The sequence below is a fragment of the Nomascus leucogenys genome, chromosome 23 (assembly GCF_006542625.1).
Source record: "Nomascus leucogenys isolate Asia chromosome 23, Asia_NLE_v1, whole genome shotgun sequence".
NCBI lineage: Eukaryota > Metazoa > Chordata > Mammalia > Primates > Hylobatidae > Nomascus > Nomascus leucogenys.
The window spans coordinates 15,593,687-15,619,941 of NC_044403.1; the positions used below are offsets into that span (position 1 = coordinate 15,593,687).

A 26,255-nucleotide genomic window follows, 5' to 3' on the forward strand; every position below is an offset into this window, starting at 1 on the left:
TGACTAGCTAGAAAAATTCTATAAAAAAATGGTAGATCTTACAAATACTGCAGGTAAAACTTTAAGGAAACTCACTTATGAGAAGGAAGGACATTTATATAGCTGCTCTTAGTGAGAAAGAAAATAAAGTTCTTAGCGTACAAATCATATCTTTGAAATGTCTGCTAACAGCAGTAGGTATTGCTTTTAGGTATTGCAGTAGGTATTGCTTTTAGGGATAAACTGTTTCCTATAGACCTTGAAATCCTATTTCATTCTTTATCTCCTATATAGGGACTGTTTTTTTCCTCAATTCGATTTAGTAAACAAACTTGTATTGATTGCCTCTTTATATGAGGTGCTACATTAGATGATAGATATGACAAAGATAAATACATTCTCTGTCCTCAAGGAACAGTGGTATAGAAATGGGCTAAAGCATGAAAACAAATAACAGAACAACACACACACACATGTGCACACACACACACGCGCACACACACACACAGAGCTTACATCAGAATTAATCCAACAAAGAAGATCTGAAACATCTATTATGGTTGCTGATAATAGTTTTTTATATTGATTATGTCTGGGAAATAAAAATTAATAAATTTAAAAAAATATTTTTGTATCACCGTATCTTTCTAAAACAGCAGAGGGAAAAACATACTTTATAAAAATGTTAACATTACAATATATTTTCTGATTTTTTTAAAGTCCCAAATTTTATCATTTGATTCTGAAGCAAGACTAGCCATGTGAAAAATGGTTGATTTTTTAAAAATATTTTTTCCTTAATACCATAGAACATCATGTAATTGACTTTATCAAGTATTCTGAATATTAATATTTTCCAAGATTTATGGTTAATTCAACACTTCATTTTGCAACGGTCATTAGTTCTGAGAGAATATCTGAACTTATAATTGACCTAGTTTTCTGAAAAATATCACCTTAAAGTTACTAAATATTTCTTCTTCACAAGAAAAGGTCAGTAAGCCAGTTACCTTGTATAATTTTACTTTAGCCAGAATTCCATGACTTACATTCCTTCTAAATGACAGTATTAATCCAAATCATTTTGAATTACTAATTCCAAAGAAATCAGTTGGTCAGAAAAGAAAAAGTAATTGAGATTGGTCATGCCAATATTTTTTCATTATAAATGACCCAGCTGACAAGTTCAGCATGAGTCCTGTTTTGAAAGCCATTTCTACAATTTCACTTATCAGTTCTGCTTTCAGCAGTCATGATTTATATTGAACTGTGTCAATTTTAGAATAAAATGTCTTGATTTCCTCATTATGCCATATACTCCAAAATATTTACTTCTAAGAATGTTTTATTGAAATGATAGGCTTATTACTCACAATTGATACACTTACTCTTTTGGAAACAGTGGAAGACAAGTCCACGCCAGTAAATTTGCATTGTTGGTTGCACAGGCAATCCCAAACAGTTTTACAGTGAGCATGGATTCCCTTGGAAGAGACTTTATTTCAAGGGGAAAATTGATCCTAAGAATAAAAGAACGAAGTAGCATTACCTAACCAATTTTACTGATATTTTAATGAAAATGTTCTTATAATGTACTGGTCTGGGACAAAGATATTTAACTATTTGAATTGAGGCTGCCTCTTGAAATTTTTTGTTTAATCTTGTAAACATGAAAATTTAACAGAAATATGTAGAATAGTGAGATTTTGTTAATTGATGAAAATTATTCCTGATAATGTTGACATGTAGGTGTATTTTTAAAAGTTACAATAACTTGAACATTTATTCTTAAGCTGTTGCAGGCACAGATGAAAAACAGACTTAGAAAGACACTGTGTTAGGGAGTTGGAGGAGGCAAGAAATAACTCAAAATGATTCTGAAAGATTAAGTTAGCTACAATGAGATGGAGATTTGGAAAAGAATATTCCAGAAAGAGGAAAAAGCACAGACAAGGGCATATATGGATGAACAACTAGGTATGTCTGATAAATGGTGAACAGTTCATTGTGGCTATAAAAAAAGATGCAGTCAAGCTGATAGGGGAAATTGTGGAGGATGTAATTAGAAAGATAGGTGGTTGCCAAAACGCTTAAGGGCTCTACATGCCGGGCAAAAGAATTTGAACTTTTCCCTAAAGTCGAAAAGAAATATCTGAAAGATAGAGCCAAAGTGTAGAGAGTTTTTTGCCATTTTAAATGTGGGCCATTCTGGATCATGATGAGGTCCCAGGAATTTGGGGGATGGTCACTGAAATGTAACACGTATACAATCTCTGGATGTGATAAGGTCAAGACTCTCCGAGCTCAGATCCTGGATGGATTATAGATACTAGCAAATAAAATTGGCTAAGGATAGACACAGGATTTTTAATAGTGAGAAAAACTCGAGTTTGGGTTGAAGGCATCAATATATATAAGGAAGTGTCCAGAAGGTCATAAATACTACTATAAGACTGGGTGGGATATACATGCGTGGCATGATTGTTTGAGAAGGGGCTTTTGACAGAAAGTTGAGATTGTGATCTAACATCCTTAATAGGGGCAGGGAGACACGTACCTTTCATTCTTTTCCGGAGTCATCTCAATTATATAGAATTGTATGATCAGGTTCTCATATATGATCATTATATGGTCATATGTCAATTATATGATCATTATATGATAATGCCTCAGAGAAGCCTGGTGTTTAGGAAAGAACTATTTAGGAGACAAGGAGATGAAAGAAATTTTTTTCTAGGAGCTGAGATGAGGAGATTTGTTTACTAGTAGGTGAGAATGCTAAAGGGGAATGAGAAAATTGGAACAAACTTTGGCAGACAGGGCCAGAGTCATGGGAGATAAATCATTGATGGATGGGAAGGATAAAGAGGAAAGAGACTTGAAGAGTGACTGAGCAGCTTTGTGGGATGATACCTGATGGCTATGAGGTGTGAGGGAAATACACAGAATCTACTGGCCTTGTCATTCCCAGTTGAACTTTGATGTTAAATTGTTTGAGCAGTAGGTGATTATTAGAGTACTGATGATGACCAAAGCCTATTGTCCAACTGAAAGGTGCTCACTGAGGTTCACCCAGCTGAGGCCTCAGGTAATATTAAGCATCTTCTTACAGTAGGAGTTGGCTTTCTAATCTGGAGACTAGGGAGCAGTTTTTACCAAGGGTTTCAAATCGAACATTGGTGACTCCTTTTTTTCAGTGCCCTATACAGCATCCAGCCTTGGGGATAAGGAGAAGTTAATTTAATTCAATGACCATAATTGACTTTGAGGAAGTACGTCTCTTTCTCTCCTTCTCATGGTGTCCACTGAGATAATCAAATCCAGATCCAGCGTGGTTATAGAGCAGCTAACAGGATGAAAGATAGAAGAGCTATTTTAGAAGTAAAAGGCATAACTAATACCTGACTGATGGCATACCAGTGGAATAAGACAATAAAGAATTAAAGACGAATTCTAGTTTCTAGATTACAACAGATATTTTTAACTGATAGGGAATAGAGAAGAAAGAGGAAATTGGGATGGGAATAATTCATATAGTTTAGGGTATGATGTTATTGAGTTAATGATAATTGTGAGATGCCAATATATAAACTGTCTGTGGAGAAGATGGGTCCAAGTTTGGATTTGGATAAATCTACGCTCAAAAAATGACCTGATTGACTAAGATGGATTTAACCTTTCTAAGTAATGCATTTAACCTTTCTAAGTCTTACTTTTCCTTTTTCACAAAATGGAACTGCTATTATATAACACAATATATGGCCAATTGTATGTTGTATGCCAGCATTATATTCGTTTATTCAATCAGTATTATAATAATTTATATCCACCATTATGCATTTAATACACTGGTTTGTAAAAAACACATTCCTTATAGACAGGTGAAATGTAAGTTGATATGATTTGGCTTTGTGTCTCCACCCAAACCTCATCTCAAATTGTAATCCCCAGGTGTTGAGAGAGAGACCTGGGGGGAGGTGATTGGATCACAGGAGCAGTTTCCCCCACATTCTTCTCATGATAGTGAGTGAGTTCTTAGAGATCTGATGGTTTTCTAAGTGGCAGTTTCTCCTGCTCTCTCTCTTTTCCTGCCACCTGGTGAAGAAGGTCCTTGCTTCTCCTATCCCTTCTGCCATGTTTTTAAGTTTCCTGAGGCCTCCCCAGCCATGCGTAACTGTGAGTCGAGTAAACATCTTTCCTTTATAAATTACCCAGTCTCAGCCAGGGGTGGTGGCTCATGCCTGTAATCCTAGCACTCCCACCAAGATGGGCAGATCACCTGAGGTTGGGAGTTCAAGACCAGCCTGACCAACATGGAGAAACCCTGTCTCTACTAAAAATACAAAATTAGCCAGGCGTGGTGGCGCATGCCTGTAATCCCAGCTACTCGGGAGGCTGAGGCAGGAGAACTGCTTGAACCCAGGAGGCAGAGGTTGCAGTGAGCCGAGATCACGCCATTGCACTCTAGCCTGGGCAACAAGAGTGAAACTCTATCTCAAAAAAAAAAAAAAAAAATTACCCAGTCTCTTGTAGTATCTTTATGACAGTGTGAGAACTGACAAATACATAAGTCTAGCTAGACTTAATGGAGAAAAATAAAAGACTAGAGTAAGAAGAATCTTCTATTGTTAAGGATTGTCAAATTTTAGATTAAAATATTAAATTGGATACCTACATGTTTAGGTATCCAAAACTAAAAGTCTTCTCTTTGTTTTCTTTCAAATTCTTTCACACTTGTCATATTCATTTAAGGTAATATGGACATATTTCTCAGCTTAAAAGAAGCTCTGAAACTTGACATAAAATGCTGATGATCCTGTGGAATGCACAGCAATTTCTTTAATGTTCTTTCTTTTACTTATAATTGACTTTCTATTCAGCTTTCATATTTCTGTGCTAGGATGAAAACTGTAATTTCACTTTATTTCTCACATGATCTAGAATGTTCCTTTTTCCCATTAAGTCTGGCTTCTTCATGTATAACTTCACTTGTTAGTGAGTTTTTTTTTTATAACAAGAATGAAAGAAATTATATAAGTTACAGTGGATAGTTACTGCCAATCTCCATTCTGTCATTTTTATTAAGAAAAATAAATTCCTTTAGGATAAGAATAAGTGCTTCCCAAGTAGTTATTTATCCATTCTTTAATACCTATGAATTTTTAAAGCCAGAATAATCTCACCTTCACTGAAAAATTTTTTAACTTTTGTATGGCTACTTAAAAATCAAAGGAATGAACTTTCAGACAAAAAAGGAAAAAAAGAATAAGAGACACATCAGTAAGTGGAAACAGATTGCTTTTTTTTTTTTTTAAACCAAGGAACAGGTATAGTATAGATATCAAGTTTTAACCACATGTTTGCCTCACCATACTATTTAAGAATGAATAATCACTACAAGTTTTCTTAAAATTGTTTTATTGTATATGAAATAGTTTTGCTTAAACCAGAGTAAGCTTTTGAGAGTGAAAAATGAGAGATTTTGAAAGCTACACTTTTAATTTTTAATTAATTTATTTTTTTGAGACAGAATCTCACTCTGTTGCCCAGGCTGGAGTGCAGTGGTGCGATCTCGGCTCATTGCAACCTCCTCTGGTGTTCAAGCAATTCTCCTGCCCTGATCTCCCGAGTAGCTGGGATTACAGGTGCAGGCCACCACACCTGGCTAATTTTTGTATTTTTAGTAGAGATGGGGTTTCGCCATGTTGGCCAGGCTGGTCTTGAACTCCTGACCTCAAATGATCCACTTCCCAAAGTGCTGGGACCACAGGAGTGAGCCACTGCACCTGGCTGAAAGTACATTGTTTAGCACTCTCCTATTAACACTGAAACAAAATGAAAACACTAAATAGTAGACCATTGCAAGTACTTTATCTTTTCACTCAGTGAAATGGGGAGCTAGTTCAGGATTTTTAGACAGAAGAATGACATGCCTTGACTGATATTTTAAAGAGACGACTTTAGCTGTTGTGCAAGAAGAACTATAAAGGTGTAAGAGAAGTAGGGAGACCATTATAAAGCTATTGTGGTATAGAGAGGAGAGATGATGGTTGTTTAGACCATTGAAGGTGATGAGCACATATTCTGGATATGTTTTGAGAAGAGAGCCATTAAGATTTTCTGAACATAGGGTCTGAAACAAGATTCAGGCTAAGGATTTTGATCTAAACAACCAGGATTATAATTGATTATCCAGAGTGGCCATCCATGGGTGGAGTGGTTTGAAATGTAAGATCAGAAATTTAGTTTAGGATATTTTGATTCTGTAAGTGTGGAGTTTGTGACTGATGCCTGGGTTGGTGATATAAATTTGGGAGCTGTTGGCATTTAAATTGTATTTAAAGGTATACAACTATAAGAGAAAAGTGAGGGAATGACATATACAACAGAGAAGAGGGTTAAGGGCTAAGATCATAATCAGTCTGGGAGAAGAAAAGGACATGGAGAACAAATGGCCAGTGAGGTATAGAGTCAGCCATGTGGAAAGCAAATTTCAAGATGGAGGGTGAGATCAACAGTGCCAAAAGAAAGCAAATTTCAAGATGGAGGGTGAGATCAACAGTTCCAATAGAAAGCAAATTTCAAGATGGAGGGTGAGATCAACAGTGCCAAAAGCTTCTGATAGGTCGTGTAAGATGAGGATTGAGAAAAAAACATTGGATTCAGCCATGAAGGTTACTGGTGACAATTTCAGTGGAGCAGAGGTGATGAAAGCCTGATTGGAGTGTGTTATAGAGCAGAGAAAAAAAAACTGAATAAAGTGAATATAGTTATTTGGAAGGTTTCACTACACAGCAGAGAAAAGAAATGGGGTAGCTGCTGGCAGGAGGATGGAGTAGAATAGAGGTTGTTATTATTTTATTTCTTAACTTAAAACCTGAATACTATTCATGGGATGTAAATACTCTTGTCAATATTTTATATGTTGTAAGGAAAAGTATGTAAGTCACAGTAAAACCATCATCTTAGGAGTCACAGTGGGTCAAATGCTAGCTTTGACGCTTTCTGGTTGTGGGAACTGGGCCAAGTTAATCAGTAAGTATCAGAACTAACATTCAGAATTTTTTCTTTGAAATTGAGTTTAGAATTAGATTTTTATCTTGAATTATCTATATGATGGCATAAGTGTGTGAGTTGAAAATAAATCTGATGTTTTAAAACAACCAGAAATTACTTTTAATTAAATCAGAAGAAAAATTTTAGGGATTGAACTGATTAATGTTTTTTTTTTTTTTTTTTTGACTTGCTCTGTAGCCCAAGGTGGAGTGATCTCGGCTCACTGCAACCTCTGCCTCCTGGGTTCAAGCAAGTCTCCTACCTTAGCCTCCCGTATGGCTGGGATTACAAGTGTGAGCCACCATGCCCAGCTAATTTTTATATTTTTAGTAGAGACAAAGTTTCACCATGTTGGCCAGGCTGGTCTCAAACTTCTGACCTCAAGTGATCCATCCGCCTCAGCCTCCCGAAGTGTTGGGATTATAGGTGTGAGCCACTGTACCTGGCTTGGTTAATAACTTTTTAAAGGAGTCACTTGTTATACAAAATTTATTAATTTGCCCAATAACACTTACTGGATTCTTTGTCTGGTGCTGCTTTCGCTGCTGGCGACTAAATAAAATTTAAAAAAAAATCTTTGTGTTATTCAGTAGGAGCATACAGAAATCTAAACAAACAGTAGGTTCTATAAGAGAAATTTTCAGGTTAGACCAAGCAAGGGAAGAAAAGATGGACAATTTTGCCCAATGATACGGGAAGAGTTTATACAGGAGGTAAAAGATGCATCCTGAAAGATAATTATGTGTTTCCCAGATGGGCGAGTGGAATACTGTGTTCCTGACACATGGAGGATCCCTGGCAGAGGCCTGACTTCTCAGTTCATAGTTAGGGTAAATAGATCAGATGCAAAGAATGACTGGTGGACAGTCAAGGGATAGTTAGGGTAAGTAGATAAGATGCAAATGACTGGTGGATAGCAAGAATGGGGAATGGGGTTAATTCTAGAGGTAAAGATGCAGAGATAGGTAGGGACCACACCACAAAAGGTCTTGTGTGCTTTGCTAAATGATTTGTACTTTGCCTTATAAGAATTGGAGAGCTACTGAAAAATTTTACAAGCAGAGTTGATTCTATGAAAGAAAAAGGGATATTATTATTGAATATCAGGTCTTTGGTCAAAGGAATAAAGAACCTTACCTAAAGAAGGGGAGATAGAGATTGCCATGGTCCTATAAGAAGGCAGATTTAGTTTGGAATGGGAGGGGCCGTGAGGTATGCGAGAATTGAAGGTCACATGCCATGTTTCAGGACACAGTCTCCATTGATTGTGGCAAGAGTAGAATAGATAGTGCTATCTAACGTCATCCTCTTCTACAAATTCTGACACGTATTTATTAATGGAAAAGCATCATACTGGTAGTCAAATTGTCTTCTAAGAAAGCCAAACCATCTGAAAGAGCTGAGGGGAAGTAGGCTGGGGAATTTTCTTCTGCTTGAGGTGGGAAGAATATTGATGTGAGTGAAGCAATAGAGACTGCAGGGAAGTGACTGAGAGCAAGCTGGCAGAGCAGTGAGGAAATGCAGCAGTAACCATGGAAAAGCTGTGAATGAGGCTGATGACCTCCCTGGGGTTCTGAGTAAAGAGAGGGCTTAAGTTGGGTGCGGGGAGCAAAAAAGTGGAGAAAGACAATGATAATGTTAGGAAGGTATTTTATCTTCTTGAGTTAACAAATCTTTACAGAAGAAGGAAGTGGGAGCCCGTCACCCCAAATTAAGCTTACACATCTATACATGTTTATTGTCAAACAACTTGATTGTTTAAATAAATTTGTACTTCAGTTTATGTGAGAAAATTGAGAAAATGGAGATTACCCACATTATCAGGAGGGTTATCTTTTCTTTGTTATACCTGGACTCCCTCCACTCCTGCCTCAAAGAGAGCATAGTCCTGATATGCACAGTGTGTGAATGATTAATAAGTCGTCTTCTTTTTTCAATTTCCCTTTTTTCTCAGTTCAATATTGTGAATTGGACACTTGTCTAGGTTTCTAAATAGACTTTTAATCTGTTGAATTGAACAGTCAGTTATCTATTAGCCCTAGCATATTTATCATACCACTGAATCAAATCAACTGGCAGTGTATTTTTTTAAATTACATCCTTTGCTTTTTAAAAAAGGGGGAAAATGCTGACCTTTATTAGATAAATGATCCAGACAGAGTGAAGATTAAACTTACGTTTCATTCCAATTGACCAAGAAAAAAAATAATTTCTTGACTGGAATATTTCTGTAGTTTCTCACTTGGCACAGCTTCTTTCCAGCATATGTAAGCCAACAGGTAAAAGAAAATGCTTTGTAGCTAAAAAGAAACAACATCAATTCAATATGCTTAGCACTTTAAAGAAAACAGCTTTCTATGTGGGTCAATTATTTTTGTAGTCAAAAGTCAAATGATAAAGTAATGACTGCTTGCATAAAGCATGCTTTAAGAATTTATGCTGGGTATGTCAAAAAGACTGTGGAATAGGAGGCCCTAAGACCTTCCTTTATTCATGGAGAGAAAAATTCAACAATATGCTGACCGACTCCTCTTGTAAGAAAACCAGAAACCAGTTAAGAGGCTCCTGTATCCCGGGTGAATTCAAAACCAGCCACGTCAAAGTTGGTAGAAAAATTTGTGGCACTCACTTACCAGAGCCTCTTCCCTGGCACAGGGTGGCATGATCAGAAAGAAACTCTCAACTTCTGGCTTCCCACCAAGGAGGGAAAGAGAACACAGGAACATACATCTAACACTTAGACTTAGCACCATCAAGGCTACCCAAGGAACTAGCTTTTGTCTTTCCTGGATATAAATGCTGACAGAAAATGTCACCAGTTTAGGGGCCACTGAAAACAAAGATGATGGTTTTTACTAGCACATACTTGCTATTGCTTCTCTCCACAATTCAGCGTAGAATGATTTTTTTTTAAAACCCCAATTTATGGCTTCTCCTTGGGTAGGAAACGAGTTGATTCGTGTGTCCAACATTCCAGTTTTGGGGCTACTATCAGAAGGACTAGTTTCTGTGTTGTCTGTCTTGGAGCACTGACAGGACCCTGCATACCCTAGATGCCTGGAGACTGTTGAGAACAAAAAAAAAGGTTGGGTGGCTTCTTATTGTTCCAGAGGTCCTATGGTACAGTGGACAAAGCCTATATACCTTGTCAGCCACTCCCTGGTCAGGGAAAGTGATAAGGAAGAAAGGAGCATATGTCCAACACTCCAGCTTTTAAAGAGATTGCCTGAGGGACTGGTTTCTGTCTTATCCAACTAGAAGAACTGATGAGATGCAGCATACTTTAGATCCACACTACTGAAAACGAAAAGATCTGATCACCTCACAGAAATTCCAGAGAACCTGCAGTACCACAGACAGACACCAGAAAAAGCAAGAAAACATGAGCTCCGCAAGACAGAAACCAGCAAAATCCCTCTAATTGGGAATTTACAAGTACAAGCAGAGTGAAGATGTGCTCATATGAAAGGTTTGGAAGGCACCCAGAATCTCTAGCCAGGCTTATTTTTGAAGATTTTTTTTTTCAGTGGGAAGCCAGACAGACCATAAAGACTGAGAGAGTTAGCTGTCTTTGCAAATGCACATATCTCAACACAAGGTAATAAGGCACACAAAGAAAGAGGGGATCATGACCTAGCCAAAGAAACAAAGGAACAGAACAAATCAATTCCAAGAAAATAAAGATATATAAATTACATGACAAATAATTCAAAATAACCATCATAAAGATACTCAATGAAAAATTATGGATGAATAAAATGAGAATATCAACAAAGATATGGAAAATATTGTAAAAATAACCAAATAGAAATTTTGGAGCTAAAGGATACAATAACTGAGTTGAGAAATTTACTACAGAGATTCTGAAGCAGAATTGATAAAGCAGAGGAGATAATCAGTGAACTTGAAGACAGGTTATCTGAAATTATCCAGCCAAAGAAGCCAAAAATGAAAACAACAACAACAACAAAAACCCCACAATGAACTGAAGAAAACCAAAGAGAATAATGGGCACCATCAAGCAGGCCAATATATCAATGTATCATTATGGGATTTTCAGAAGGAGAAAAAAGAAAAAGAAAAAAAGAGGGAGGAAAGCTCATTTGAAAAAGTAATGGTGAAAAACTTCCTAAATTTGGGGAAGAAAATGAACATCCAGATTCAGGAAGCCCACTGGATGCCAACTGTGAAGAACCCCAAGAAGACCCCACAGGGACATATTAGAATCAAATCATAAAAAGTCAAAGATGAAAAAGACCATTTCACAAGCAGCTAGAGAAAGTGACTAATCATGTACAAGAGAACATTCATAAGATTATTAGTGTATTTTTCAGCAGAAACTTTGTAAGCCAGAAGGGAGAGAAATAATATATTCAATACACTGAAAGAAAAACAAAACTGTCACTAAAGAATACCATATTTGATAAAATCATCCTTCGAAAATGATGAAAGAGAAATACTTCATGAGGTGAATAAAAGCTGAGGGAGTTCCTCACTACAAGACCTGCTTTGTAAGAAATGCTAAACACTATCCTTCAAATTGAAATGAAACAATGCTATAGAGAAACACAAAAGCATATAAAACTATAAAACTCACTGGTAAAGGTAAATGTATAGACAAATACAGAATACTGTAATGGTGCTAAATAAATTACTTTTAACTCTGGTATAGCATTTAAATGATAAAAGTACAAAAATAGCTACAACAATATATTAATGGATATATAATATAAAAATATGTAGTTTGTGACATCAATAACATAAAGTGTGGTGGGAGGAGAAACAGAAGTACAGAGTTTTCATATGTGATTGAATTGAAGTTAACAGCTTGAAGGTTGTTATAAACATAAGAGATTTTGTATAAGACTCATGGTAAACACAAAATGAAACCTATGGAAGATACACAAAAAACAAACAAAAAAAATCAAAACATGTCACTACCAAAAAGATCAAAGCAAGTCTCTACCCCCCCCACAAAAAAAAAAAAAATCAGTGAACACTGAAAAAACACAGCCAGAGAGCAAAAGACAAAGAAGCTACAAGACAGAAAACAATTAACAAAATGGCAATAGTAAGTCCTTTACTATCAATTACTTTAAAAGTAAACAGATTAAATTCCCCAATCAAAAGACATTATCCATTTAACCAACAGCATGGCTAAATGGACAAAAAGTATATAAGATCCAACTAGATGCTACTTACAAAAGACTCAATTCAGATTTAGGGACACAAATAGGCCAAAAATGAAAGGATAAAATAGCTATTCTATGCAAATAGTAACCAAGGGGAGCAGGGGTGGCCATTCTTACACCATGAAAGTCAAGTTTAAGTAAAAAACTATAACAAGAAAAAGAGAAGGAGATATAAGGACCAGGAAGATATAAGAATTTTAAATATATCCGTTCCCAACATCAGAACACCCAATATATAATGCAAACATTGATAGAGCTGAAGGAATATCAAAACACTCAATATCAGAACACCCAACATATAATGCAAACATTGATAGAGCTGAAGGAATAAATAGACAGCAATACGATAATACTAGACATCAATAACCCACTTTTAATAAGTAGAACAACCAGACAGAAGGTAAGTAAACAGAGGATTAGAACAACACTATAGACCAAATGGACCTAACAGATATATACAGAACATTCCACTCAGCAGGAGCAGAATACATATTCTTCTGAAGCAAACAGGAGACACCCTCCAGGCTAGATGACAGGTCACAAAACAAATCTCAACAAATTTAAGAAAATGGAAATAATATCATGTAGCTTTTCTGACCACAGGAGAATGAAATTCAAAATCAATAGCAGAAAGAAATCTGGAAAATTCACAAATAGGTGGAAATTAAACAACACACTCCAGCAAAACCAACAGTTCAAAGAAGAAATCAAAAGGGCGATTACAAAGCATCTCAGAATTGGCAGTGCTTACAGCTTGAGGAGAGCATCCTGGCCAGGTGCAGTGGCTGCCATTGAGATCCACCTGAGGCCTTTTGCCTTCAGCCTTTTGCCTTCAGCCTTTTGCCTTCAGCCTTTCAGCACTCCCAGGCTGCAGCTCCTGCACCTGTTCAACTTGCTCACTCGCCCTACCTTCCCTGTAGCCTGCTGCACCATGGAGTTGACATTAGTGGCACCAGTAGCAGTTGAGCTGGTCTGCAGCAGCACGTACCGACATTTATAGGATGAGGAAGAGCCTGAGGAACCTGAGAAGGCTTCAGGTGAGGTTCCTCCACCTTACGGCATCAACTCTGCAGAGAGTATGGTATATTTGACTACACAGATGAGTCTAATTTTCCAAAGCCCCCATTTTACAATGTGGTTGCAAACGTTACCAATTTATAATAAAGTCATGAGAATCAAGGCTGAAGCTCTTTCTTTGGTTCCTGGAAGAGATGAGGATTTTGTGGGACAGGATGATTTTGATGACGCTGACCAGCTGAGGATAGGAATTTTTTTTGATTAACTTTTGTCCTGGCATTCTTCTTAACTGGGTTAAGTTTTTTTTCCTGTCTTTTTGCCTCACTGCTTCAGTGGCAGAAAGGTATGACACCATTTCAGAATTTGGTCTCTTTCTAATTAAGTGGGTCCTGAGAGTCAGATTTCTAACCTGTTTTCCTTGATACTTTGATGGTCAGCACTGCTGCTGTGAGATGAACCAAATGCTGAGTTAAGGTGCCCGATCCAATGTGATGATCATAAATTATTAGACATCTTAGGGTTGAAATGATCTCAAACTATCCTTACATTTTAAATGTGTAAGAATCCCAGTTTGCCGGCATAAAGCCAAGTGTGGGATACAAGTGCCTAGTGGACCACTTCTGGTAACCAGAACTGGCAAATGTTATTTTGGTAAATAAACTCAGCCTAAAGTTAGCAGAAGAAAAGAAATAATAAATATGAGAGAAGAAAAAATGGAATACAGAATATTAAAAATAGAACTACCATATAATCCAGCAATCCTACTTCTGGGTATTTATCCAAAAGAACTGAATTAAGATCTTGAAGAGCTATCTGAACTCCCATGTTCATTTCAACATTGTTCACAGTAGCCATGATGTAGAAAGAATCTAAGTGTCCACTATTGGGTGAATAGATGAAGAAAACATGGTATATACATACAATGATATATTATTCAACCTTGACAAGGAAGAAAATCTTGTCATACTACAACATGGATAAATATTAAGGACATTATGCTAAATGAAATAAGCCAATCACAGAAACACAAATACTAAATATACCACTTCATGAAAGCAAAAAGTAGAATGTTGGTTACCAGGGACTTGGAGATAGAAAAGGAAGAGGAAGAATTTTAGCCATGCCAGATGAAAAAGGTCTACAGATCTCCCACACAACAATGCACATGTAGTTAACATTACTGTACTTTACAATTAAACTTTTTTAGTAGGGTAGATTTCATTTTCTGTATTTTTACCACAATTTTTAAAAGGTTGAAAAAGAAAAAACAATATGCTAATGTTCTGGTAAACATAAATTATTTAGCGCTAGATTTTTGTATAAACCTCTAATGTGAAATTCAGCATTGTAGCCAAAGTTTCTAACAATACTTATTCACTTTGTAATTTTAAATTGAATGAGAATTTGTGTGCATTAGATTTTTAAACATTTAATGAACTCATAGGATAGCTAACAATAGTGCTAATATTTCACGGCAGTTCTGGAAAGTACATACTGTGTCTGAATATTTTTAACTTAAATGTAAAACATGTTTGTACACAATATCTGATGAGCTTTCCAACATTAAACACACACACACACACACACACACCTCCTGACAAAACTATAAAATCTTGCAAAAAAATCTTAATAAGTAAAAGCAATATTAATTTAAATTATTATATATGTATAAATAGAAATTCTCTGCAAGTAGCAAATTTTCCCACATATCTAAACAGCAAACAGGTCTTTCAAAATAAAATGTTCTTAACATTTTGAGATGTGATTTTTAGTTTTTATAGCTGTCATCTCTTGATCTTTTATATGTACTGTTGCCTAACAATTTAATGTGATAATTAGAATGAAAGAGTTTGGTATTGATACAGACAAGAGGCAGGGAAATACTAGACAGAAAAGGGTGGGGTGCCTGGCAAAGCCTCACCCTCAAGCCTGGACCTAAAGCCCAAAGTGAGGGCATGTCTTCCTGTTTTCCCGCTTGAATATTACTTTTTGGCCCACCCCACCCCCCATCCTATAACCATAAAAACCCCAGGCTCCAATGACAGATGGGCAGCAGAGAAAGAAAGAAGAGAAAAAGCAGTTTGAGGTCAGCAAGAAGCAGCTTGACTTCTGAGGGGCGGCTTGACAGTGGGACCTTTCAGAAGATTTCAGCCAGGGACGGCCAAACTCCGGGGAAAGACCACCTTCCCACTCCATCTCCTTTCCAGCTCTCCATCCCACTGAGAGCCACTTTCATTGGCAGTGAAATCCCCCACATTTACCATCTTCAGTTTGTTCATGTGACCTAATTCTTACTGGACATCAAACAAGAGCTCAGGATACAGAGGGCTGTCACACTGAGCTGTTAGACACTTAAGCTGTCTGTGGATGGCAAAGCTAAAAGTGTACTGTAACACATGTCCTCTGGGGTGCCAGGGATTGCACGTACCCCCCAGATGCTGCCATGGGGCCACATGGAGTTCTACTCCTATCAGCACCCAGAAGGACTTGTCCTGGCCCATACACCCAATCACCAGCGTGCTCCCCCTCCTGTGAGGGGTTGAGAGCTATGGATTGAGTAAATGAGCCAACCCCTTCATGAATCCTGTGAAGGGGTCAAGGGAACTATCCCGTTTCATCTGGGGGCTTGCTCAGGTTACTTCAGAAGGGTAAGCAAAATGTGGATTTATCTCTCCTTGTCCTCAGACTTTCCTCTGAGCTATGCCATTTGCAGGGGATAGGATGCAACCTGCCATCTCTCTCTTTCTTTTGGGTAAAAGGAATGTTGGCTCTGTTTCCCTTCATGGAGGTCTAGTTGTCATGTGGGACTGGAATAAAGTCCTGGGGAAACTGAAGGCCTCTTGCCAAGGCCAATCCTCAGTATTGCTGGAATGCCACGAGACTGGACCTGTTCCCCAAGTGTCTATCAAGGTGTCAGCCAAGACCCCCAGACTTTTCCTTTGATATCCTTCCTTCCTTCTTTCGTGGTTTGAAATGGCTCCTGGCTCTTCTTTTATAATGTTAAGGGTTCTACTACAAACTGCAGCAATGATACTAGGCAGAATGTGTGTTTGGTCCAGCCATCAGATATACAACTCAGAACAATACAATTTCCATATGTTCTTAGAGGTATGACCCCAAACCCCAACGGCCACAGATGTGTGAATGAGATAGGCAGGTGAATGGCGGTTCCCTTCTCATCCCCTCCCCTCCAGGCTTGGGTGCCTGGGCATGTCCGTAGCATGCATGTGCTGTGCCCAACAGCCAAGTGGGGTGGTGGGAGTTAGCGGTGCATGCTGCCCAGGGTAGTCTTTGGGGCCAGGGACCCCATGCAGCCGGCTGGCCAGTGCTCTCTGCATGCCATCCCCTCCTGCCACAAGCCCATAGACTCTTTCCTCACCTGGCAAGGAGTTCAGCCTGGTTGGAACTGGGGGAGAGATACAATGATTAAAGTAACCTATTTGTAGAGAGCAAGGGTTTCTTTCCCTGGACCACCCCCATTTGCCCTTTAAACTGTTTTTGTTCTTTTTTCTTTTCTAAGTGAGAGGTTTCTTTTCCTGCCTCAGCACTCTGCTTACGATAGGGAGGCAACAGAAGAGTGAGCCCTGCTGGCTGATAACTGCAAATTTGGCAGGGCCCATTTGGGATTTAATCTAAAAAGACCCTGAAATACCTTTTGTTCCCAACCTGATTCCAAGCTTCAGGTTGAGGCCTTAGGAAGGAAAACCAGATCTGAGGGATCCAAGCAAGGAAACAGACACAATGTAAATGGGCAGGACCAATTTCTGCTAATTAAGCCTCCACGTCATGGAAGGAGGCCATGCTCCATGGCACAGATAAGGCCCGGGAAACCCAAAGGTTGCTGACAGTAGGGGGAATGGAGGCATGGCATAAGTGAATGTGGATAATTCCTATTCTCTAAGACCTCCCTGTTTCATGGGTGCAGGCTGCAGTGGCACCTGTGGGTGGCGTCTGTCTAAGGTCACCAGGACTTGAGAATAAGAAGACAGAAGAGAAAGGGGCGATGCCTGCTTCCCCTCCCTCACATCCGAGTTTTTGCTGAAAGAAGGAAGGGAAATGAGGGATGCCTATTTCCTTGTCTTTCAGAATGGGCAACCAACTGTCTCCACCATCACCAGTTATACTCTTCTGGAGTGCATCCTGAATGACTGCGACTGCTTTGACCCTCAAAATCTGGAGGAAAAATGCCTATTAGCCCCTTGCACAAAGGTTTGGCCAAATTATGAGGACTGGCTTGGTCTCAGGAAAGAACCATTCATTTTGATATCATCTGGCAGTTGGAACTTTTCTGTAAATGCAAGGACAAATTGTCTGAGACCCCATATGTACAGGCTTTCTTTACCTTGCAGGGCAATCCAGACCTTTGCCAACATTGTAGAATTGATCCACCCCTCCTATTGGCCATCTCAGGAGAGGCTGCAAGGGGCAGTCTCAGAGAATTAAAGAAACAAACCCCAGAGGCACCTCCCACAGGGGAGCCAGCTCCCTTCAGCCCTGCTCCTCCGGGTTCTCCCCATCCTCTCTCCAGCTTGCCCCCTCCTAGAAATACTCACCTTAGACAAGCCCCAGTCTCACTCTTGCCCCTCCAACAGATGCCTGTTGAATTTGGCCCCAGTAAGGTCCAGGTCCCCTTCTATCTACAGGACTTAAGGCAAATTAAGGGAGATCTTGACAAATTTTCAGATGACCCTGACAGATATACAGAGGCTCTCCAGAATTTAACCCAAGTATTTGAACTCTCCTAGAAAGACGTTATGTTACTTTTAAAGCAAACCCTGACTAACACTGAGAAGCAGACTGCTCTGCAAGTGACAGAGTGATTTGGTTATGAGCTTTGTATCACATATAGCATCAGGGAAGGTGCCGAACTTTATCCAAATGAAAGAGATGCAGTACCAACGGATGACCCTGGAATGGATCTCAATGATGAGATGGGATAATGGAAGAAGAGACACTTTCAGGTGTGCATAATGGAGGATTTATGTAGGACTTGGACCAAGCCTCTCAACTATACCGAGCTATTCATGGAATACCAGGGATTTGATGAGAATCCCACTGCCTGTCTGGAAAGGCTGAGAGGCCTTGGTAAAGCACACATCTCTATCTTCTGATTCTGGTGAGGGATAACTAACCATGAAGGATGAATTTATTACTCAGGCAGCCCCTGATATAAGGAGGAAGCTGCAGAAACAGACCCTGGGAACAGATACTACTTTAGAGGACCTCCTGAAAGTGGCCAACTTGGTTTTTACAATAGAGATGGGGGGACACAAGTAAGAGGCAGAAGCTTTAATGGCCACCATGCAAGCCTACAAATCCCAGAATTCTCAAGGTGCACCTGTTGACTGCTACAGATGTGGCAAGAATAGTTCTTTCTCTTATAAAGTTTCACTGCTCCCATACAAGGTTTAAGTTCTTTCACCAAAGTGAAACGTCTTGGGGTACAATGTTGTTAGCATATTTCATTTCTTATTTCTGTAATCTTTGGCACTGGATTCTTCCCTTGTATAACACACGTTTGACCCATGCATACTTAACCTTGTAAAACTTGGGTTTTTTTTTCCTCATGTGCCTAGAGGCCATCAAACTCTGAACAGTCAGGCAACTGGAGCCTTGGACAATGGCTACCTTTTGCTAGGGACCCTTAGGTAGACTTTAGGGAGGAATCTGACTGCCGTTTTCCCCAAAACAATGCCCCCTTTCAGCAGGAAGTAGCTAAGATTGGTCATCTCCCATATTTTAATGGCACTAACATGTGCCTCTTCAGAGAGGGGAAGTGATATGGACAAGAGGCAGGAAAATATCAGGCTGAAAAGGGTAGGGTCCCTGGTGAAGCCTCACCCTCAAGCTTGGACCCGTGGCCCAAAGTGAGAACATGCATTCCTGTTTTCCTACATTTTTTGAATGTTGCTTTTTAGCCTATCCCACCCACCATCCTATACCCATAAAAACCCCAGGGTCCACTGGCAGAGGGGTGGCAGAGCAGCTGAGTGGTGGAGTGGCAGAGTGGCAGAGCAGCAGAGTGGCAGAGAAGGAAAGAAGAGAAACAGCAGTCTGACATTGGCAAGATGCAGCTTGACTTCAGAGGGGTGGCTTGACAGTGGGATCTCAGAGAAGAGTTTGGCCAGGAATGGCTGAACTCCAGAAGAAGACCACCTTCCCACTCCATCCCCTTTCTAGCTCTCCATCCTGCTGAGAGCTGCTTTCATCAGCAATAAAATCTCCTGCATTTACCATCTTCAATTTGTTCATGTGACCTGATTCTTCCTGGATGCCAAACAAGAGCTAGGGATGCAGAGGGCTGTCACACTGAGCTGTTAAACACTTAAGTCATCTGCAGATGGCAAAGAGAGCACTGTAACAGATGCCTTCTGGGGATCCAGGGATTTTGAGTACCCCTCCTAGACACTGCCATGGGGCTACACAGAGTTCTACTCCTGCCGGCACCCAGAAGCACTTGTCCTGGCCCCTGCACCCACTCACCTGCATGTCCTCCCCTCCCATGAGGGGTTGAGAGCTGTAGGCTGACTAAACAAGCCAACCCCTTCATGAGTCCTGCAGAAGGGTCATGGGAACTGTCCTGTTTCAGAATCAACTTTAGTAACCAGTTAAGGATGAAGTATACTGAAGTATGCTCACTTCTGCTGTGGTAAACAGAAGGGACTTTAGAGTAGAAAGACAACATCTGGAGTTGTCATAGATTAGTTCTAGAACTGTAATTTCTTCATCTGCAAAATGGGTATGATAGTGCTGTTGTGTCACTGGTGTAAGGATTAAATAAAACAGAGTTGGTCCTCTGTATCCCTAGGTTATGCATCTACAGATTCAACCAACCACAGATCAGAAATATTTTTGAAATGACAATAAAAATAAAACAAAGAGATATATTGTGAGAAATGCATCATTAGGTGATTTTATTGTTATGCGAACATCCCAGAGTGTACTTACACAAACCTAGATGGCAAAGCCCACTACACATCTAGGGTATATGGGATAGCCTATTGCTCAAAGGCTACAAACCTGTACAGTATGTTACTGTCCTGAAGACTGTAGGTGGTTGTCAATATTGCCTCACAACACATTTCTCAAAACATAACTCCCCAAGTCATAAGCTATGCATGAGTGTATTTACATAGTTTACATTGCACTAAGTATTATAAGTAATCTATAGAAGATTTACAGTATACAGGATGATGTGCATGTGCTATGTACAAATACCATGCCATTTTATGTAAGGAGCTTCAGCATCTGTGACATTTGTTATCTCCAGGGGTCCTGGCACCAATCCCTTGCAGATAACAAGGTACAACTGTAATGCAGGTAAAGTATTTTTCCCAGTGCAAAACTCATAGAATGTGCTCAGTTAATAGTAAGTACTATGATGAGGATAAATCAGCAAAACTCATAGAATGTGCTCAGTTAATAGTAAGTACTATGATGAGGATAAATCAGAGGATCTAGGACTTGTTTGTTGTTCTTCTACCGGAATGCTGGTAGAAGATTTTTCTTCCTCTTTATTATCCTTGATTTTTATAAGCTGGACAAAACAAAGCAAAATGGCATAGAGGAAATGGTGACATGATTGCTACATTAATTTTTAGTCTTTTATTTCTAATTTATAATGTGAGGCTATATTTTTCACTTTAAGAATAGCTTTGACCATATTCCATATGTTTTATTATATATTTTTATTACCTTTAAGTTATGTTTTCTAACTCCTTGATTAATAAAATTAAAAGTACATACTTAAATTTATGAATATATTTATTTTTTGTTGCTGTTTTCTAAATTGCATCTCAGAAAGTAGATGAGATCTTTATTATATAGGTTATTGGAAATTTGCCTACCTACTATTTAATATTTGGTCACTTAAATATTATATATGTGCTTGAGAATTTGTATTTCCAAATTATCTTCTGTAAGTACAATATATATTTATTGGATCAAGCTTATTAATTATATGCTAACTCCTATATTCTTCCTAATTTCTCATTAATGTATTCCTGAGAGAGGAGTAGTGTTATCCCCCACTATCATATTGGCCCCATCAAACTCTCTTTGGATTTCTGTCAATGTTATTACTTTGTTACATCTTTCTGGTGAATTGAATATTTCAATACCATGTCAGGACTATATATTTAATGATACTCTTGATTCAGAGTCCACTATGTTGGTCTTTATGCCAATATTTGGTTGGTATATGCATCAGTATTTATATTGAGAGATTGTGCCTGTTTCCCATACATTCCTTAATGTGCTAATACGATGAGTCAAGTTTACAAATCAGACTTTAGTGACATGAATGGAAGACATAAACTGCACACATGTACCTTTTAATGGCAAAGGTTATGGGACAAGAAACCTCTATATGCCATTAGAATCTTCCCTATAAAAAGGGCATCCCCTTGATGAGAAAGAATTTCAGCTTGCCCCGTGCACACAGTATCCCATAATTGAAAGTACTGTCAAATCATTTTTTGCATAGATATGCTTTATTACATAATATGGATTACTGTACATATTATGCATTTTTGCATAATTATTTTTGGATTCTATTTATCAAACAATGATACCCTACTTTATGAGTAACTTAAGGGATTTTTTAAAAATAATGTTTACTGACTTTTTAATAATCTCCCTATATAACAATATGATTCTGCTGAACTCTTATTAATTATTACTAACAATCATTTTAACAACTGTCTGGTCAACCACTCTTATACTGCCACTAATTGCTCTGGACTCACTTTCACTGATGCTGGACCTCTTGACCTCAGGCACTTAGCTTTGCACCTCTATTGTAATATTTTCTTGGCTTCCTTGGAATATCTCCTGGTCTACCTTCCTGTATGGTCATTGCTTCTTTATAGTTTTCAGCTCAGTTTACATTTTTGCCCTCAGTAATAACCATGACATGGACTACGTATTCCTGCTGTCGAGACCCATGTAACAATTTCACAAACCAAGTATGACACATTTCTCTATTCAAGGGATTTTGTTCAAACATTTTTAACAAATCTTTATCGAGTGCCTACTGCATGCCAGGACATGTTTTGGGTAGCAGAGGTTTTTAAAAACTATAGTCCTACATACAAATGTGCATGGTCACACGGACATTGTAAAAGGACTTGGGGGAGAACTAATAATATGCTATTATTAAGATAATGAGCATCATGAAATATATACAAAACGATAAATTTATCTTTGAGTGAGATAAAGGCACTTTCAATCTATAGAGAGGATAAAGTTAAGTAATTAAATTTCTATTCTATATGATGAGAAATTTAGGATAAATATGAATGAGTTCTTAGTATAATGCATCAAGGAAAGAATCTGTTAAATCAAATTATTCTAAATAAGATACATTCCCATTTGTCTTTGATAGTTTGAGTGGGGTGTTCCCTGAAGGCATCTGTGGAGTAGATGATAATTCAGTTTCAAATCCTCAGATTTGATAGTGAATGTTTCACTATTTTTTATTGTAGAGTCCTGTACCTTAACAAATTAGTTTCACTTGCTGACATTAATTATGGTCCTTTTGACTAAAGCCATCTAGAAAGTTGTCACTTTGTTATTTTACCCCCTCAGTTTGTCAGTACCTATGCTTCTGGAAATACCTCTGGCCTGGTTTCTTCCCAGGTGTCTTGCCTCCAAGATAGCCCCCAATGATTCTGTCTCCTGGTATGCGAACCCTTGTATCATGCTTTCCCACAGGGTACAATATGGCAGAAGTAGTGGTATACCACTTCCAAGATTAGATTACAAAGATTGTCTCTTCTGTCTCTGGTGTTCCTTTGCTCATGGATTCTCTCTCATTCCTTGGATCATCTGCTCTGGGAAAAGCCAACTCTATGGCCTGAGGACATTTGTTGAAAACTCTGTGGCAAGGAATTGAGGCTCCCACACCTATACACCATGGGGAACTGAGGTCTTTCAATAACCACATCAATACCACCTTAGAAGTGGATCCTTCAGCCCCAGTGAACTTGAGATTACTGTGGTCTCAGTCAACAGTTTGACTGCAACTCATGGGAAACCTTAAGCCAGATCCACCCAGCAAAACTGCTTCCCAGATTCTTGAGCCTCAGAATGTGAATTCATCAAAGTTTGTTGTGCTAAACTGCTAAGTTTTGGGGTAATTGGTTATGTATTAATAGATAACTTATATACTAGGTCCCTAGGAAAATCTACAATAAAGATGTAGTTTGTCATGGGGTAAGACATCTTACTGGAGCCTCTTCCCAAAGAATTTTGACTGGTCCATGGATTCCTTAAGACAGGAATAGCTTCCTGTTTTCCCCTGTGTCTAGCCCTTTATAGTTCGTTCCAGTAATGAATGGCTGGGATGAGTTTGTTTCCTTCATCAAAGCCCTAATTTATTTATTGATTATAGGAATGTTTGCAGAAAAGCATTATTTTATATTTATAATTATATGTACATATGTACACATCTACCTGTATATAACAATATTAGAAAGTGCTCTATTTTTACTCTGCATGTAGGTACTATGTAGAGACAGATAAAGGAGAGTTGGTTAGATCATTCATACGCGCGCACACACACACACACACGCATAAATGCACACTTTTTAATATTCATTTTACATTTATATTCATTTTACATTTGTACGCATATGTATATTTACACACATATGTATATATTTTACATTTTGCATTTACACACATATGTATATATTTATATATATATTTATCCTTGTCTCTCTACATATAGACACACATATATAAATGCATGCCCTATACATATAGCTTTATCTGTATTTATCCGGCTATAGGGATTTTCCATGGGAATTCAAACTAAGGAGTATTTATTGATGGTTAGAAAATTAAAAGAATACATTAATTAGAGTAATAATTTATTTTACTATACATCAGCCCTCTAAAATTTTTCATAAAATTAAAAAAGGAAAAAGAATAAAAATATTATTTTATGGATTCTAAACAAATATGTGTGTAGATAGTGTTTTTTATATACATAGGTAAAATTTCCTCTTTACTCTATGAATATTTATACAGTTTATTTTTTAAAAAATACAGGTCAAGATATAAATTGAATTTTTTTTTTCTTTTTTTTTTGAGAGAGTCTCACTCTGTCCCCCAGGCTGGAGTGCAGTGGCACGACCTCGGCTCACTGCACACTGCAACCTCTGCTTCCTGGTTTCAAGCGATTCTACTGCCTCAGGCTCCAGAGTAGCTGGGATTACAGGTGTGCGCCACCATGCCCTGCTAATTTTTGTATTTTTAGTAGAGACGAGGTTTCACCATTTTGTCCAGGCCGGTTTTGAACTTCTGACCTGAAGTAATTTGCCCGCCTAGGCCTCCCAAAGTGCTAGGATTACAGGCGTGAGCCACTGTGCCCGGCCAAAAGTTGAATGTTTACTGAAATTATTTATTTCAGTTTTTCCTTGAGGTGCTAAATGCAGTAAGTATAATAAATCCATTACCAAATTACTATCTTATCAACTTTAATTAATTATCTCTATATTACTGTAATTATGTTATTGAAGAAAATACTACATAGTAGAGTCAACTTAAAATCTGATGATATTCCATGCATAATTGTCATTCATTTCTATTGAAACGCAAATAATTCTTGGCTAATTCTCATTTTATCAAGGTACAATTCTTGCAAAATACCACTGAAACCTGGTGGGGATCAGAGTGATTTTTTCTATTTTTAAATTCCCTCTGTCTCTCTGCATGTGTATATGTTTTTGTCTTCCTATGTTTTCTTAACTAGCATTAGCCATTTAAACCCAAACATGAAAAAGAAAATTTTAGAGGAGCCACTAAATAGAATTAGTATTTTCTATTTCCATAACGATATATTGGCAATGATAATTATTTAAATATGGGAAATGGAAGAAGAAAGAAAATTAAATATCCATTTTGAATCTAAACATTTAAAATGTGATTTTAAGAATATGGATAAAACTATGCTGATTAATTCCAAAATTGCATGAAATTTTTGCTCCTGCATATAAGAACATGACAAATTGCATTCTACTTAGAAGCTATGTAAAAATGTACCCTTTTGTGAAAAACACACCACTCACCTGTGCACCCAGGTTTCTGGAATGTTGTGTGCCGCATACACTGTGAAGCTGAGGTGGGAAGGAAGCCCAGGATTTAGATAGGAAATGCATCTAGGTACATTTACAGGCTGAAAATCTGCATAAAAGCTGTTACAATAGACATCGATTAGCTGGTAGATGGATGTGGATAGTTCAGTTGTTATCTTCTCTATCAAGCCTAGAAAGGAAGAGAGAGAGATCAAGTCACTAAGAAGAGCCATATTTATCATAGGCCATCAATTACAGCTTTGAAATTTCTTATAATACAATTTAAATAATTTTAATTAAAGTGACCCTTTACCAAATGAAGAGAATTAACTATCTGTACCTCTGAATGCAACCTGGTTTAGTTGCTGCTAGATTAGATATCAATAAGCTTTCTGATCTTCAGCTGCAGAAATCTTGGAAGCATGGCCTTTTCATCACAATTTGGAATTTAAAAAATTATGAATTTGACATTCTGATAAACTGTAATTTGCATAATTTTTGTTCTGATTTGTGATTATTTAAAATTAATTTTCAGACAAGGAATATAGATGGCTTATAAGTTCATCAAACAAATTCCATCTAAAGAATTAATCATAATAAATTTGATGATGCTATCATGTTTACCATTAACTGAACACTAATCATACAATGCACTGATATTAAAAAGAAAATGAAAATAGTACAAGGCTAGGATTTAAAACCAGCTTGAAATGAAAGATTTATGATGTTTACTGTATCTCTTCAAAATCAAAGCCTTTGTTCAGTTTTGCCATTAGTTATTTAAAAGGAGTCTACTGGTTATTCCTAAAAGTGATGTGTCATGAAAGAAGAAAAATGAAGAAAAATTACTGGGTATAGGGGCTAATAGTTTTCCTCTGGCAGCTAAGTAGAAATTGAGAACAAGTAAGCACATCATCAGAAATTGTGTTCT

General features: G+C 37.8%; 1 protein-coding gene across 3 annotated transcripts in view; it reads right to left on the minus strand.

Annotated features, from left to right (window-relative positions):
* Positions 1-26,255, minus strand: part of PIK3C2G (phosphatidylinositol-4-phosphate 3-kinase catalytic subunit type 2 gamma) — a 403,925-nt gene that overhangs the window by 292,559 nt on the left and 85,111 nt on the right. For 2 of the 3 annotated variants that reach the window (XM_012502330.2, XM_004092097.3), the window contains 3 exons: positions 25,319-25,514; positions 9,213-9,335; positions 1,368-1,499 (listed from right to left, as the gene is read on the minus strand). In XM_012502330.2, the coding sequence (XP_012357784.2) occupies positions 1,368-1,499; positions 9,213-9,335; positions 25,319-25,514 (451 nt within the window). The remainder of the gene's footprint in view (positions 1-1,367; positions 1,500-9,212; positions 9,336-25,318; positions 25,515-26,255) is intronic. The other variant, XM_003265569.4, reaches the window with a different exon arrangement.